Source organism: Salarias fasciatus, unplaced genomic scaffold, assembly GCF_902148845.1.
Source record: "Salarias fasciatus unplaced genomic scaffold, fSalaFa1.1, whole genome shotgun sequence".
In the NCBI taxonomy this organism is placed as follows: domain Eukaryota; kingdom Metazoa; phylum Chordata; class Actinopteri; order Blenniiformes; family Blenniidae; genus Salarias; species Salarias fasciatus.
The window spans coordinates 65,690-83,299 of NW_021941247.1; the positions used below are offsets into that span (position 1 = coordinate 65,690).

The 17,610-nt window shown below is 46.9% G+C and overlaps 1 protein-coding gene across 2 annotated transcripts; it reads right to left on the reverse strand.

Annotated features, from left to right (window-relative positions):
* Positions 1-706: 706 nt before the first annotated feature.
* Positions 707-16,172, reverse strand: LOC115384499 (heparan sulfate glucosamine 3-O-sulfotransferase 6-like). Of its 2 annotated transcripts, none has more exons than XM_030086782.1 (2): positions 15,381-16,172; positions 707-2,262 (listed from the first exon to the last, which is right to left on the reverse strand). In XM_030086782.1, exons 1-2 carry the CDS (start codon positions 15,851-15,853, stop codon positions 1,644-1,646), a joined length of 1,092 nt encoding a protein of 363 aa, XP_029942642.1. In that variant the 5' UTR covers positions 15,854-16,172; the 3' UTR covers positions 707-1,643. The 2 variants fall into 2 exon arrangements, with proteins under 2 accessions (XP_029942642.1, XP_029942643.1); XM_030086783.1 differs by lacking the exon at positions 15,381-16,172 and adding an exon at positions 3,941-4,485.
* Positions 16,173-17,610: the final 1,438 nt, after the last annotated feature.

Here is a 17,610-nt window from a genome sequence, read left to right on the forward strand (position 1 = left end):
CATATGCTGAGTTCCCTTCGGAGAAGGGAACATCACCGACTCGTTCCCTGTGGCACCATCCAACGAAGGTGATGCACTCCAAATTTTAATGCTCATCTTCAGAACTATTCTCAAACTTTGGAAATGTCTCTGAAGCGGTGTCAGAGAAAAACGATAACCAAAATTTGGGCATTTGTACAATAAAATCTCATATTAAGTAATTATTTTCAAAACTATCTCTCCTCGCTTTTACAGCTATGATAAAAACAGTAAAAATTCCAAACTTTCGTTGCATTTTGGGCGTCTGTTTACATGACTACGGTGCTCAGCAGCACTCAAAAAGCAACCTGCATCCACTGGAGGCCCTACATGAAAACTCCTGTACATTGTTTTCCGTGTTTCTGCTTTTTCCTTGTTAAAATCGACATCATTTTCAAAACGTTTCGAAATTTTTCAGATGAAAACACTTGAAGTGTTTTCATCCAAACAGGGTTTTAGTCATCGACTGAAGAATCGCTGCAGTGACTGATTATGTTTTCTTTTATAAGCATCTCATGTCTGGTTGATCTTTTCCAGGAAAGAAAAAAAAAAAAAAAAAAAACAACCCTCATCTGTTGAACATCTGTATGTTGTGTTCCTGGCAGCGGGGATGTGGTTTTGTTTGAAAAGACAGGGAGATAAATCGAACGCTGCACAAGGAAGGAAGATCCCAGAAACCAAGTTTGAGAATAAAAGATTTAGTCAGAATTCCCAGTAGAATTTCAAATACAAAAGTCTCGGGAAAAAAAAACATCTCGACACCAGTTTGTCATCTTATAAATTAGACTTTCAGAGCTGTACAGTTGCATGTAAGTGGTATTTGTGGAGACTGAAGTGAAACAATCACAGAGTGACAGGAGTATAGTCCTTTGAAGACCCGTAAATATGGAAGCATTGCAATGAAGACATAAATAACAGCACATTTACAGCTTGTCATTGACTAAGTTTTGCATCTCTGATCTTTCCTTTTTTTGCATCAGTTTCAGGAATCCCATCATTGCTTTTTCTCTAACTGTTAATGAAATCAGTCTACAAAGAAAGCAGTAAAACTCATCCAGCATAAACATCTCATTTCATTTACCCAGAGCTTATTTGTCATTTGGTTTTATTGTAGATTTGTCTGCCTGTCAAGGCTCGTTTCCCTCCTTTCCTTTCGATTTGGCCGTGGGTGACACCGCTGTGCGGCGCCGGCCTGTTTCTGGGGCTTTTCTCGATGTGAACGGTGTGCTGTTAAGTGTCTCGGACAGCAAAGAGGTCCGAACATACATCCAAGTTCCAGCTTTTAAGCAAATAAGCAGTAAACCCCTGGGTTTGGCTTGTGCTTGTCTCAATGCAGCGGCAGGTAACCAGCGGCTCTCGCAAGCTTTGGTTTAGTTTTCCTTGCAGCAAAAGTGGCTCAAAATTTAAAGCTCTCACAAAATTGCGGCCCCCGCTGACTTTGGGGAAGGTGGGTGTGTGTGTGTGTTGGCGTTCGTCATGACAGCTTAGGAAATCAAAGAAAGGGGGTTTTTTGCACTCGAGAAGCTTTGGTGACACAATAAAACACAGAATATCCCTGTTTGGGTTTGGTTCTTGGTCAAAAAGAGACTCACTGACAGTTTCTAAGAGCTTTGGTGAGCAGTGATTCAGTCCCATCCGAAGTTGTGGCCGGTCATTTGGTAGAACTTGAGGTTGAAGGGTCTGTAGAAGTCTCTGAGCCTGAGCAGCACCTCGGCGGGGATCTGGGGATGGGGCCGGCCCTTGGACTTCCCCAGGCAGCGCGGCCTGCTGCTGCCCTCGGGCTTCTTCAGGCAGGGGAACCCTTTGGTCTGGTTGAAGTAGAAGTGCTTGTCCGTGACCACGCGCTTGAGCCCGAGGAAGTCCTGGACCCGGCCCATCTCCCCCGCCGGGTCGGACACCAGGCGCTCCCCGCTGACGAACAGGAAGCGCGAGGGCGGGAAGAAGCGCAGCCAGTTCTCCAGGTGCTTGGCGTAGATGCCGATGCGCACCGCGCTCCAGGACGTGTCGATGAGGCCCGTGGTGGCGTTGCGGAACGCCAGGCTCCGGAAGGACGGCAGCCCCGGCGACTTGGACAGGGTCTGCGTGTAGTCGGAGACGGCCCGCGTCACGGGGTCCCGCACCACCACGATCAGCTTGGTGTGGCGGCTCATGGAGAAGACGCGGCGCGGCGCTTCCTTTGTGATGAAGTAGCTCGGCGTCTTCTCCATGGTAATCTGGCCCTCCAGCGTGCGAGGCATCAGGTTCCTGAACAACACCAGAAAAACAGGAGAAACTATTGATAAAATCGTCCTCCGGTAGAAAATACTGAAACATGTGCTCTATATTACACAAATATCTTCTATATTAGAGAAAAAAAAAAAGACAAATCCCTCTTAATCCCAGCACATTCCTCCAGTGATGCCTTGCTTGCCTTGAAGGCTTTTTGATTTCGCGTCGTAATTAGAAAACTAAATCTGTGATTAGAGGGAGATAAACATGACATTAGCTGCTGGCATTGATGGAGTGACCATGACTGGGAAAGAATCCGCGAGCGGCTACTGTCGGAAAGCCACACGGACACAATAACCTCAGAAAAGTCATTTCCTCTCATCCTCTGCCTCCTCCTCAACAATCTGATGCCCGCTGCTCCGGCGGCGTCCCGCCGGACTCAGATAATCGTCACACTGCCGGCCTGATCACAGTCTGGGATTTCTGTCACTGCGACCATGCAAGAACCTGTCCAGAAGGAAAAACTCATTCTTGTTATATAATATAAACAACCCATTTACATAGCGTTTTGAAAAAGTTGTGTTTTCAGTGACTTCCAGCACCGTTGTCGTGTAAACGGACCCCCGAAATGCAACAAAAACTTTGCGACTTCACTTGAAAACGCTGTCAGCTGTTATAAAACATGCTGAATTACTCATTTCTAACTTCCGGTCTGTGAATTTACAACGCTTCGCCGAGTGCTTGACAATGTATAATACTCATATTTACAACTCAATCTGTTGTTGTTAACAAAAAGAGCGTTTCCAAGATCTACGAGCATCATAAATCCTAAAACAAATGACTCCACTGCAGACCTGACGTATACCGACATGTCGCTCTGCATGGTCAATACTGCAAACCCGTTCTGTTCTGTCGTCTAACTGGAGATGTCAGAACACAGCCACGGATATAAATGTTTTGACAAGATAGATTTACAGTCTGGATGTTTGTGCTTTCAGTCGTAATGAATGTAGGTACTCAGAGTTTATGGCTTTAGAAACACGAAACTAAACACACAGAAGCTGATCTGCTAACCGAACACCAAGAGATGTATTTCCAAATAATGTGACAGATAAACTTCCATATTGCCATTTCTGACTCTGCATTACATAAACATCCTTCTTAACCATGTAGATTATTTAGTGAAAACCGTTATAGGTCCACGCCCATCATGCACAAACACACAGAGGTGAAAAAATGTAAAAAATAATAACGATCCAAGTGAACATTAGCTAAAAATGGCCCTTTAATTAACTGACTGTTCTGATTGCAGAAGTGCAGCAGCAGTAAATACCTTCCTGAAGCATACGATAGCGAGGCGGACCATGTGTTCTGGCTCCGTCCCGGTTGTTGCCGTTGGCTCGCTGTTTGTTTTTACCATCAGCGTTCGAGGTTTTCTCGGCACACTTCGGCTTTCGGGCTGGACTGAGCTGCTCTCTTCCTCCTGATCTTCACCCCTACTTAGATGACTCAGACACTGAGACCACGTTGTGCCGTACCGCCGAGAGTCCAGCCGCCCCGGAGCAGAAGCCGGCGTTTGACTGAGAGTCCTGATCGAGCGCCAGAGCAGACTGTATATAAATTGAGGGAAATGGGAGGGAAAGGAAAACCTATTTGTCTCGTGTCGTTTACTTCCTTCAAATGCTACCGTAACGCTGAAATGGAATCTAATAACCTCCGTCGTGAAAAAAACATTCTGCCAATTTTCCTCTCCTGTAAAAACAACAGAGAAACACTCCGCTGAAGGTTTGAAGCGCAGATCCAAATCACAGGCTTAGTTTGCTTTATAGACATCCGAGCAGTGAAAAATGCCAGTGTTGCAACTGTGAAGGATCCCTCCGCTAATTTCCATGCTTCCCCGCTCTCCCCGGCGGGCGTGCGGTGGCGGTCGGGCCGGAGTCTTCGTGGTTGGTCTGTAAGTGAAGGGCTTACGGGGCTTCTAGCGTGCGGCCGTGGAGCTGACTCCGTTTTTTCTCTCGAACTCGTCCAACAAACACACGGCTCCTCGTCCGGCGTGTCTCCTGGCACCGGGTCACCGAGGGCTGCACCGAACACACAACGCGCGGCGCTCATGAGAAGATCTCTGCAGGGCCGTGGCACAACACAAACACTGCGAATACCAAGTCAAGAAAAACAATTGTCCCTGTGGTTTCGAGCTTGCGATTGCTATTTGGTAGAAAACATCCTACAAGGTTTCGGATGATGTGGGTGGGATTCTAGATTTTTATGGCTCCGGCTCGCAGAAAGAAAATAAACCAAGTGTCTCCTTTGATCCTTGGAAAGTTAGACGGCTCGACGCCGGAGCGCCGAACGTCGCCTCGGTGCGTCGACGGTTCGTCTGGTGAGCCGCCTCGTCTTCAGACGTTTCCCAGACCGACTCTTGAAACCCGCTGGAGAACATCCGAGGGCAATTAAAGGGGAGTTCTTCCAGGGGGGGAAAAGGGAGAGTTGCATCCTTTAATTAGCATATTTTTGACTGCAATCTGCCACAGACCCTTAACGCATTACTATCACTGGCTTTCCCGGCTGTCCGAGCGCAGGAGAAGATCTGGGAGGAGGAGAAGTTTAAGAGGTGAGGTAAGAGCAGATGGAGGGAAGTAAACAGCAGCGCCGCTGTCCTCCACAAACATGAGTCACTCTCCGGTAGCGTCTGATCGCCGGTTGACTCTGGGAGATTTGTTTCTCTGTGTGTGTGTGTGTGAGAAACCTTCCGACCCGATGTTTGCTTTCATCACACCTTCACCGTCAGCATCTGGAACCTGGAATCTCGCTTCGGTTCAGAAGCACACAGATGTGCGTTTATCTGCATGCAAATGTGTTTCGGGCGCCGTTGTGTGTGTGTGTGTGTGTGTGTGTGTGTGTGTGTGTGTGTGTGTGTGTGTGTGTGTGGGTGGGCCGAGGTTTATTAGAGCCCGCTAAGAGCTCTGCAGGCTTCTGTTTACCACTGGAATACGAGGGCGGCGAGCGCCGACCTCCGCGGCGAGAGAGAGAGAGAGGGAAGCAAGGGGCTTTTCATGTGGCGGTAGAACGCAGAGATTACCTAAACTGTTCTTTCCATCGCCTGAGTCAAAACCAGAACCTGAATCTGAGGTTTTTACTGCATAAAAGGTGATAATTCCACAAAAATGCCCGAGTTTTTTCCATGGGACCAGGACACAGAATTTGCGGAATGGAGCTAAAAGCGGAGCCAAGCCGCACTCTGCACTCTAGCTTGGTAAAATCTGGGTTTGCCAATCCTCTCATTTCTTTTTTGTTGCTCAGAGACAGCAGCCGAAAGTTAAAGTCTGCAGCGAGTGGCGGGACAGAAATCTTAAATTAATTTGTTCGTACTTCGTAAGTAAGCGTACCTCGAGACTTCCAGAAGACGCAGAGACACGGAGCAACTGCAGGGAAACGTGAAATAACCACAAAGAGAGACAAGATACACACAGAAATAGAACAAAGAGACACAAAACAGCTGCAAAGAGAAGCAAACTGACCACAGAGAGATTGAAAACAACTACACACACACACACACACACACACACACACACACACACTATAAAAGGGATGTAAGTCAAATACAGAGAGAGAAAAACAAGAGACAGAGCAGAAAATATATGACTGAACTCCAATAGTGGAATAAATACTGAGACAAAACAACAGCAGGTCGTACGATGGTGCAGTGTGAAGCACTGTCGCCTCACTGTGTTTGCATGTTCTTCCTATTAGCCAAATTTCCACGTACAGCCGAAACAAACAGCAGCTGTAAAAACCAGAGATGCACCAAAACCCAGTGGGTTTCATTTCACAGTCTGACTGAAAACAAACAGGATTTTATTCTTCTTTTGCTACTTTTCTGTCACTTTGTGAAAATGATGTTATTATCACGTCACCATGAAGAGAAAGTCTGCAACAGACCAGAGCTACAGGTGTCAAATAATAATAATAAACTCCATTATTCAGTGTCAACACGTTTTACATGATTCATCACACACGTCCGTGGTGACGGCGGCCAGAAGGCATCGCTGTATAAACACCGTCATGTTACGCAATGATCACAATGAGCAGACAACAATAACACAATCTGTTGCATATGCTCTTCTAAAAATAAATCCCATGATGAAATCTCTACCATCCTTTATTTAAATCAGCAAAAAAGACAAAAAAGGTTCAATCTTTCACCTGATTCACGAATAAAATGCTGGATTGATCTGCCACAGCCGGACAAACCCTCTGTTGGTGAAGCGTTCTATGGAGTGTGCGTCTTAATGAATGAAGCAGTTTTTAATTTGAGATTTCACCTGGATGTGACTGTAAACTCAGCGGCTGTTCGCAGCTCTGCAGTAGGAGGAAACACGTCCAGCGCTCGTTCATACTGCTGCCTGTGAACAAGGCCTCTCGCTCGCTTCGCCTTCAGCCACGCAACACACACACACACACACACACACACACACACACACACACACACACACACACACACACACATAATCACAGCGCACAAATGTGGACACAGCAACCATCTGAACATGCCCTCCACAGGATGGATCCACATCTGGGAGCAATGAAGTTCTTAGTCTCTGCATGTGTGTGTGTGTGTGTGTGTGTGTGTGTGTGTGGATGAGGGAAGTGTTTCTGGTCTCGGGGTTCCAGAGCAGGCTCCAGAGCTCCCCGGACCCCCCCCCCCCCGATCTGCAGCAGCAGTGGAGATGGATGCTTCCACCCAGAGACCACCGCGGGTCTCTGGCATCGCGATAATAACACGACGTTACGTCCTCGTGTGCGGATTCCTCGCCTTGTTTCCCTTCACTGCTCTCGTAAAAGGTATTTTAAAACACACGAGCATCCTCAGACCACGGCGGAGGGCCGCGTGCGGACAGATGCAGTGTGTGTGTGTGTGTGCGTGTGTGTTCAGAGATCTGTGAAAGCTGCTGCGTGGAGGCAGAGGTTTGTCATTACCGTCTGCAAATACAGGCTGAGGAGGTTCTGTGGGCTGATTAGAGGTCAGCAGGGACGCTGAGCAGCTCGATGGAGGAGGCAGAGTGCTGCTCGTCTCTGCGTCTGCTGGAATCGGGACGTTTACATCAGCTGGAAGATCCTTCTCACCATTTATACAGAAACTTCATTTTTCTGTGTGTTTTTTTTTTTTTTTTTGGTAAAAAAAAATCACTATTCTGTTTGGCAAGTGGCCGAAAGCAGATGTCGAGAAATTAATTCAGAGTATCTGGTTTTCGTTGAGCTGTACGGTCTCTTCCAGCTTTTCCTTGTTTCTTGAAACCTAAACGTTGTAAGTGAGCAACAATCACTGAACTTTCTGCCGGAGACGCATGTTTCAGGGCAAGAATGGAGATTTAGGATGAAACAAGAGGATGGAGAAAGCTTGTGAAAAGTTCAGCATCCACATTTTAATCGCTTAGAAAATTTATTTATAGTGTTTTTCTTATAGTTGATTACAAAAGACAAAAAAAAAAGTTATATGAAGGCTTAATAAGAAAAAAGGACTTAAATTAGGCTTTTATACAGTTTTTGTGCAATTTAATAATTTTTTTTACTGTTACACAAAATGCGATCATAGATTCTTTTACATGTTCTTGGTTTCAGACTTTAGTGAGCAGCGCCGCTGGATTCAACCACAACATCCTGAAACATTCAGAGCTGAAACTAGAAGCAGTAAAACTCTAATGGACAGACTGACCCACGATTAGCTGATGAGCTCCACGCTAGTTCTGAACTCTGAGACTATAAAAATAAAAATTCAAAAATAGGAAAACCTGTACTGACATTAGCAATGAGAGTATTCAAACCTGAATTTAGTGTTTTTATTACTTTTCAAGTTTATACGCTGACCGTGAGGTTCTTACACAACATCTGCATGAACACATCCGTGCCTTCCCTCAGTATGTGTGTGTGTGTGTGCGTGTGTGTGTGTGGCAGACTGCTACACACTCCGAAGGTTACCGTCTGCCTGACACGAGTGTTTTTACCGAGGAGGTTTGCGCCGCTGGGGTAGGTCGGTAGGAAAGAGCTGAAGAAAGCGTCTCGCTGAGGGGAAAGAAAACGGGAGGCGTAACAGTTAATAGACACATCTCCAGGCCCGAGAGCAGCGAGCGAGTGAAAAGTGGTCAGAGTTTCCTCTGAGACGCCGCCCGGGCGACGACGGAGGAGGAGGAGGAGGAGGAGGAGGAGGAAGAGGAGGAAGAGGCTCGCTGTGTGAACATATGTGTGACAACCAGATCTCACGAAGAATCAGAGGAAAGTAAGGAAAGGATGCAGCAATTATCTCTTTCCTGTGATGACCCCTTGTAGCAAAGTGTGTGTGTGTGTGTGTGTGTGTGTGTGTGTGTGTGTGTGTGTGTGTGTGTGTGTGTGTGTGTGTGTGTGTTGCTGCCACTGATTGCTCCCACCCCTCCAGACTTATCAAATGGGAAAATCTGCCGCCGGGTTCCTGCCGGGGCCCACACCGGCCTCCTTGTGTGGCTTTATCTCCCAGCAGCCGGGAGCCCCCGGGGGTCCCGCCCCGCCCCGTCCCGTCTCCCCGACGCAGGACGGCGAAGACGTCCCGCTCCAGAGAGGGACGCTTCCCGCCTCGTGCGTCCTAACCTCACTGACGTCAGCCGGCGCCGACCGCCGTTACATAATGAGGCCGGCAGCGAGGCTCTGTCATGTGCTGTGTGTGTGGAGCTGAATAAAACACAGTTTTATTTCTTTTTGAGTTAATTCCCACATCACCTGAGTTTGATATAGTTCAACTGCAGTTATTTACAAGTTAAAAGCTGAAGATTTCCCTTAAACAAAAGAAAAATCTTTTGCTTTCTGACTATAATAAAACATTTCTTCAATGTTTTTAGAGGAAATACTGTTTGACTTAAATGGAGCAAATGTTCATATCGCTGCACGTTTGCTAATTTGTTAAAGCCTTTGAGTAAACTGGGGAAGTGTAGTTTTCATTCTGCGCTCGGTTTGCCTCCCAGCGCCGCCGCTCTCCTGTTAAATATTAAACATGTGACAACGTGTCCACGCTGACATGTTTACCCTCCACACTGTAAACACAGCCCGGCTTCCACTAATTAAACAGCTCCTCTAAATGAGTGTGTGCACATGTGCGACACACACACACACACACACACCTCGGCAGCGCCGTAATCGACTCAATATGGGCTTCTGCTCGTCTGGCAGCTCCCCGGACGGCGGCCAATGAGAGCGTTCGATCCCGTCCCGGTGGTTTCTCAGCTCATCGTCAGCAGCGTCACGAGCTGAGAAGCAGAAGCCGGCGGCTGGCGGAGGCCCGGCTCGTACGGCTGGGAAGCGTCCATCAGGCTCCTCTGCGGGACCCCGGCGTCGTTCACTGTCAGCTCAAACATCCAGGAGGAGTTTGGACGGACGAGACGCGAGCGCCGCCGCCGGTTTCCACATTTCCTCTCTCACTGATGTTTTACTCGCCCCCCCAGACTGAGTTGTAGCTCCCCGCACCAGAGTTTGAGGCCTAAATTAACCTAATTTCCTCTGGTCAGCAGCACGGACGCCACCGATCGGCCCGTTCTCCCACTCCGCCGGCGAGGCGTGTGTTCCATCGCAGACAGAGAAAGGTGTGTTTCTCAGGGCGGCTGCAGGTTCTCATGACCTCCACAACAACCCGGTCAGACAGCCGGACGTTACACAGAGACGGACACCAGCGAGGGGCCACACACACACACACACACACACACACACACACACTCTGATTACGTGCTCCTGCAGACCGACCAGAGCTTGTAAACCCAGCGCTGATATGTGGCTTGGACTCAAAAACGCCAAATCGCGCCAACCATTTGCAGACGTAACGATGTTTAGACAGACGACAGGAGAGACGCTTCATGAAAACTCACTGAAACAACTTGTTGCTTGACAGCAATACACAACGGCAACGAGCTATATGATGATTAGAAGTTCACAGAGAATGTGGTTTGAGATTTAGGTTTGAGAACGTTTCTTTATGAAGTTATTATAAAAAGTTATTTTGAGTGTGGTCAAAAGGTTTTGAAATATGAACAAATTGGACAAAGTGTCCCAGTTTATGCGTCATCTTGGGAACTGCACTCTCCACCACCTGCCACACTCGGATGACTGTTTCCATGAATCAATTATCGCGTCGTTATCGACGTTTCTTCTGCTCCTCTTTCATTTCCTCCTCTCCGCGAGCGAACCGCACGGCAGAGCTCCTTCCTGTTTTCTGCCTTTCTTCCCCTCCGCTGTCCCTCGTTTCCCGGGTAATTAACGACGCGGCGCGGGAGGGAGAACAAAGCCAGAGGTTGGGTGGAAATAAAAGGAAATGATGTGGAGAAAAGAAGGTGGATGATGATGATGCTGTCATCCGTTACACGTGGCAGCTCATCCGTCACGCCGATCTCAGATCTCTCGCCGCCTCCCTGTCTGATCCGTCTGCCTAACGAGGGTATTCCAGCGTGTCGGCGGCAGAGGGGAGAGCGGCGGCGAGCCCACCAGCTCCCGCTGAAGAGGGTCTGGCTTTTAAACCCCAAACTTTCCCCTTGCGCGTGAAATGTGGCGAGTTTCTTTGTCTCTGCAGCGATCCCCTCACTGTCCGCCTCTCATCAGTCATCCGGCGTGACGGCCCGTCAAAAAACTGATGACTGAGTTGCAGTCGGAGCGTCTTCCTCAATCAGAATCCATAGCTATTCCAAGGCGATTGATCGATTCATGTCTGATGGGTTTTTTTTCCACCGTCCGATTTGCATGTTGCATTAATTCTGACAGGAACGCCGTCGCAAGCAGAAAGCAGCGCGTGCGATTGTGTGTGAGCCGGTTTTGATGGACATGGTGGGGACTGGATGCAAACGAGGGTTCTCTCTGCATATAAAGGGCTCTTTCTTCCCCTTTTTCTGTCAGTCCGAAACACACTTTCTGCAACAGGCCAGAACGTGATCCAGGAGGAATTCAACCGGGCAACAGGAAATAGAAACCTGGGCATTCCTGTCTCGGTCAGTACATCCAGCTCTCTGCTGAATTCTACAAAACCACGCAGGCTCTGAGGAGACATTCAGAGGGAAGAGGCTCCAACAGGAGAACGCATCCGCCGGCTTTACGTTACACAGCTCGAGTGGCCTGAACAAGCCGATAAATCCACTCCAGCGGCGCTCCGACGGCGACCGACGGGAATAACAGCTCCGTGTCAACAAGATTGAATATTCAGAAGTTAATTCATTTCTGCCGCAACAGCGTGATAAAGCCGGCGAGCGGGGGATCAATAGAAAAGAGCCTGTTTTAGCCGATCGATACGGGGAAATGACATTTATATCTGCCAGATATTTATAGTGTGTATCGGTGGAGAGAGGAGGGCGGTGGAGCTGCTTCAGGTACAGCTGAAGCACACACACACGCACACACACACACATGCTGGAACACCAAGGCTGTCTGAACCCTCGTTCCCCGCCACAAAACCACACGATCGTTTCCAGGACGCGGCAGAGCCAAGGCTTTTCCACATAGAAGCATTTTTTCTCAAACAATTTGCCAAATGCTTCCTTTAAGGATGTCCATGTGTTTTACTTGGTTACCAGCTGAAGACAGAGGCCAAGGCTCCCTCCTCAGGCTCAAAGGCCCGGGCAGCACTTTGATATGAAGAGCTCTGTCAGAAAATAAATGCTTAAGTGATACTTTCCAGGCCAGATTCACATGATTTCTCTTGGCTCCGAACGCTACGGTTCTGTTTCAAATTGATATATGTGAATCACTGGGAGCTCACCATGTAATTACACTAAATGAATAATATCTTATAGAAGAGCAGATTTGAAAAGACAAAAAGTAGACAGAGGGGAGGGAAAGAGCCGCTATTAGGGACAACGATGTGAATCAATACGGGTCCATAAATATGAATAAAATGTTGTGAATTAAATGCAAAGTGAAAGGAAAGTGACTAAAGGAAACAACTGGACAACATCTGCAAACTATTACATTTTCAACTGTTTAAAAGTCAGCTTTAGTAACTTTTTCTCATTTGAATCATCATATTTCAGATTTAGATTGTAATTTATCTTTAAACTACTTTAATTTTAGTGTTAGCTACTATCAGTCAACACATACATGAACAAAAACAAGCATTCATTACTTCAAAGTGTCTGTTTTTGTGTCTCCAGACTAATTTGTGTGACTAACCTTCAGCCTCACTTTGTAAACAACTATTCAAACAACTTGTTTATGAATTTCTCACTTTGCAATCCAGCCACATGTACAGTAAACCTCCTCTTATTGATAATCTGACAAAAACCCATTAAGCTCTTTCTCCTTGACGTGGATTTTGGACTACATTACTCTTATTAGCCATGTTAAGCACCACTTAATGCTCAAAACGATTCAACAAGAAGATAATGAGTTCAAAATTGAATCACACTTTATAGTTTTCTCAGGAAATTGCTCCTCGTGTTGGGAATTTTACAAGCGTGCCTGCATGCATGCACTCTACTGACTGGAAATCATTGTTTGGAACATTTATTTGTCTCAAATAAAATAAAAACGCGGCCATAACTCTTGCTGCTTGTGTGTCAGGCAGAAGGCTGCAGAGCCCACGGGTCCAATACGCCTCCGTCACGCCGCTGCAGTGAAGGTGGAGGCGCAGACTCTGAGATGAGGGGGCGTCTGGATGCAGGGTGGGGGTGTTGACTAATGCTTCATAAAGCCTTGTTTAACTGCAACCGAGGGGCCCAATACGTCTCGGGCACTCCGCACGTCCCTGAGCTGTCCGCGTTAATGCCTGACTTGTCATTACAGCGGTTCAATTCCCACCGCGTTGACGTGAGCCGTCAGCGGATTAGTGCCGGGCAAAAACACACGTTCCATTGTAGCTTCAAAAGACGAGAAAACGGAGGGGTGTGTGTGTTGGGGGGGGGTGTTTTCCACGTCACGTCTGTGTTTAAAGAGTACAAGGTGAGGTCAGTTTCCTGTCAACAGAGAGCACTAAACTTGGGAAGGTCAGCGCTCGCCCTGTCTGCACTCACTCAGATCAGTCACTGCAGATCCAGACGCTTATCTATTTATACTTCTACTGCCTCCAAGAAAGAAACCACAACGCGATAGGAATTATCCTGCTGATATCAGCAAACATCTGTTTAAAAAAAAAAAATGTCCAGGGAACTCATCAAATCAAATATCATGAATGGTGGAGCTTGTCTTAACAATCTGGAACAACTCTCTGTCGTTATGTTTCACTTTTAGTTTCTATGTGATGCGATATGTTCACCTCATTCAGGTCAGCATGTAGCCTCCGTCTGGTGAGAATCAGACAGTAATGATCGGGAACAGCAGAGTTACACGTCATGATTTCTACAGTTTTTGCATCATTTGCTCTCAATCCTGCACTGTTCCTTCCAAAAAAAATAAGTAAAAGGTCAAATGTTTCATTGTTGTGAGCTCAGAGGTTATGGATCCTGATCGTGTTTTGCTTCAAACTGAAGCGATCAATGAGAAGATGTCACATTAGAGTCTGGGAAAACTGAATTTTTGATTTCACCACATAAACTCTGCATACTGACTCATGAACAGAGAACAGTCAGGTAGTTTCCCTTTTTGTAATTCACTTGAAACTTTCCAACTCCGCCTGCCTGACGCACTGACTTCAGCCTCCAGCAGGTTTCTGTTTCATGCATGCAACAGATTTTTCTTTTTCGGAAGCAGCTTGTATGCAGGCGGACGGACGACCCCCAGCCTCTCCCACTTCCTGCAGGCTGAAGGTAATAAGAAAGTAAAGCAACACTTGTGCACACACGCTTTGATCTCTGGTGTCACTTAGCGCTCTTCCACCTGAGCCTTGCAGTGAACTGATCATTACCCGGCTGTATTGATCCCCCCCCTGCATCTCTCTCTTCTTCTCTCTCCCTCCATCTTTTCTGCCACACCTCCACGACCGCCTCTATTTTCTCCACATCTCTTTATCAAACTGTGATTTTCTCTGCAGATCCTGATTCTTCCCCCTATAAAAGCCATCCAGCTCCTCCCTCACCCCCTCCTCTACTGTCATCAGCAGCCATGAGGCGGGTACATCTTCTAAAAAAAAAAAAAAAAAAAAATCAAAAACTGATTCACATTTGTCTATTTTATTGACTTAAAAAAAAAAGAAATATGTTTTGTTCTTTTGTGAGGATATAAAGGATTATCTAACAGCCCGGGCCACCTGACCATGAAGGCAACAATCAGGCCTGTGTGATCCAGACAACCATCCTCCATCCTGGCTGTGAGTGATCAGGAGAGAGGAGAGCTCTCAGGGGATCCACATCCACACTCGGGGAAGCGTCGGCTCAATAAACAGCAATTTATTGGCAGGGGGACTGAAAACGCCGGCATCCCTGGAAGCTATCAGCAGAGTCTCATCGCTGCTGAGGGGTATTAATGAAGAGAGGAGAGGAATGCACTCACACAGGAGGGGTGCATCCTGGGAGAGAATCTGAAAAGTCAGAGGAGTGAAAAGGTTTGGCTCCCATGAAAAATACAGCCTGAACCTTTTATTTCAAGCGTTCTCTTGGTCTGGACAGGATCAAAAATAATGTACCATTTCAACCTGATCACATCTCAGTTTTATGATTCATGTAGATGTTTGAAACGGCTTTGCAGAGCATATGTCAAAAGAAAAGTAAAATCAGGAGATCAGGAGACCACATCATCAGCCTGGAGGACAAGCTGCACTGAAACCGCTGCCACTGGAGATATAAGCCATATCTCACACAGTTTCCATGACACAGCACATTCACAAGCAATCTGTGAACTAATCCAGAATATAAACCTGATAATAAATACCTCTTTTATCGGTTTAAAGCTCCTTTATGGCCTTTAATGGACACATTACTGCTGTATCTTTTAATGATATGGAAATCTGACCTACTCTCCCTTGAAATGTATTAAATTTAATCATTTAATAGTACAAAATACCTTTTGGGGGATTAGATTGCGCTTTTTTTAAAGTCTATGTTGGAGAAATACATTTTTGTATTGATATTTGAATAATTGAGAAAATCCGATCCGATTGCTCCTTATTTCTTATTATGTTATTTAAGAGAAATTTTGATTCGGCAAAAACATTTTGTTTCATGGATTACAGCAGCCCAGGTAAATAACCACCTGAGATGAGTGCGTTTGGTGAAGGCCGCCCTCACCTGTACCACTCCAGTCCCTTCTCGTAGAAGCGGTCGAAGAAGTGCGGCTCCGCGCCCACAGCTCTCACGTCCGGGTGGATCCGCAGGAACTCCAGCAGGGCCCGGGTGCCGCCTTTCTTCACCCCGATGATGATGGCCTGGGGGAACTTTTTACTGCCGAAGGTGTTGGCTACGGAGATGTTGAAGGGAGCGTCGCCGGTCGGCAGGTCCGGCAGATGTTGGCGCACCACCGAGGCCGGGGACGCGTTGAGCGCGCCTCCGAGGTTCTCCGCGTCGCGTCCATCGGTCAGGATGATCCCGCCGTGAAGGAGGCTCCGCTGGTCGAACACGGGTCTGGGCAGGGAGTCGCAGAATCCGTTGAGGCAGTAGAAGAGGTACGTGAAGAGGATGATCATGGTAAAGAAGACGGACAGCTTGGACTGCACCTTCAGGTGTCCGAAGTTGAACGCAACTCTCCATTTACTACATCCCATGGGTCGCAATCCTGAGCGCGAGGACCCAACGCAGGAAACGTGCCATATCAGGCAACTTCGCACCGCTGTCTGCCTCTCAAAGTTACTCAGAGCGGGAGCAGCTCCTCGGCGGGCAGCGCGGCGGTGCCACAACAAGTGGCGGAAAAGCCGCGCGTCGCGGCGCGCATCGTCACGCTCCACATGTTCTGTTTATCCTTTCCTCAGCGCCTCATCAAATCATAAAGGCAGCATTTTCAGTCCTTTAATAACCCGAGCAAAGTCCCAGCCTGCATGTGTCCGGCTGAAAACGTCCAGTCCCCGCTGCGCTCCGCGCGCTCCGTGCGCTGCGCTCCCTGACAGAAAACCCTCCACACCCCCCAGCCGCCCGACAAATCCACGCCCTGCTGCTCACCGGACGCACGCCCCGTCCACCCTCAGCTCGTGCCGCACGAGAAACAACAGGGGAAAATAATTAGCAGACCAGAGAAGAGCAGCTCACATTATTCTGAAAGCAATTTCATGGACACATTTTGTTTGCTATAAATGCGAAATAATATCCTGAGAGGCTGGAAAATGATGAGAAGTGGATATTAGGTTTGGATTGTTGACCGAGGATGCAATTTTCTTTCATTTCCCCTTTTATAGACACACCATGTAAAATTTTCTCTTCGTTCAGTGATAATATAAATAAAAACTACAACGAAATAATATTAACATACAGCACTTTTCAAAAGTTTGCTTACAAACTTTTGAGCTGAACTGAAACCAGTTCAGTAAATGGTTCAAACCTGCAATCACAAAAAAAACCCCTACTTTTTCTATGTTCCTGTCTCCTTTTCTTCGTGAAGTCAATACACCGTCATGTGGCACAAGCATGTTTTGCAAGAAAACTCACATTTTTACTCCTTAACTTTAAAATAAAAAAAGTATTGACCAAAATTATTTAGTTCAATTAAAAAAAATGAAGAAGAATTACAGATTCTGAGGTCAAAATGACAAATTCATGTTCAATTCTGATCTCACTGGACTAAAGATAAAACACAATCAGTTCAATTTATTCTGGATGGATTTTCATCTGAAACAAAAAGAGGAAGCGGTGGCATTCAGCCATTATTGATTTAACATGAAGACACTTAAATTTGTCAAATTCTGATCAATCTCATCAATAGCTGCTGCAGTCAGCCGCTCTGCCCTTTGTGTTTTTCTGGATCTTCATTTGTAGAGGATGAAAAACATTTTCAGACAGACGTAGAAATATAGATATTTCTCCCTAATGTAGCTCTTATCTCACTGAATCTTTCACCTCGTGTGGATTCACTTTTTAAAAATGACATTTTGTTCTTTTAAATCACCACTTCCACTTTCCAGGGTCCGTTTGGCCACCTGCTGTCTGCTCGCCACGCTGACCACACACCCCCGCGGTGCCAGCTTCGCCGTGCACGTTTAACCTCTCCATTCCTTCCTAATTGGGACGGACAGGTGTTGCCAGCCTCCTCCGTGTAAGTAAACTGCTGAGACAATTATGTGAAACATGCAGTAAACCAGACCACCACCGCTTCCCTCCCAGATCCGCTTTCCAACGGACGTCGTGTTAAAATAGGCTGAAAAAAGCTGCTCTGATCATTCAGAAAGTGGTTTTGGAGTCACTGGACGGACCACCTATTTCGGTTTGAATCACTTAATTGGAGATAAATGTTTACAAGAAGCACAGATTAAAAAGAAAGATCCAGATCAAGTGGCGCGATGCCAGCGGCTCTCTTCCAGTTTCAGACTTCTGA

What these genes read in the sequence shown, in the direction of transcription:
- LOC115384499 (XM_030086782.1), bottom strand. Translation starts at nt 15,853, where the DNA reads ATGGGATGTAGTAAATGGAGAGTTGCGTTCAACTTCGGACACCTGAAG. An exon ending in AAGGGACTGGAGTGGTACAG is followed by an intron (nt 2,263 to 15,380) that starts GTGAGGGCGGCC and finishes GGTGTTGTTCAG; the next exon opens with GAACCTGATGCCTCGCACGC.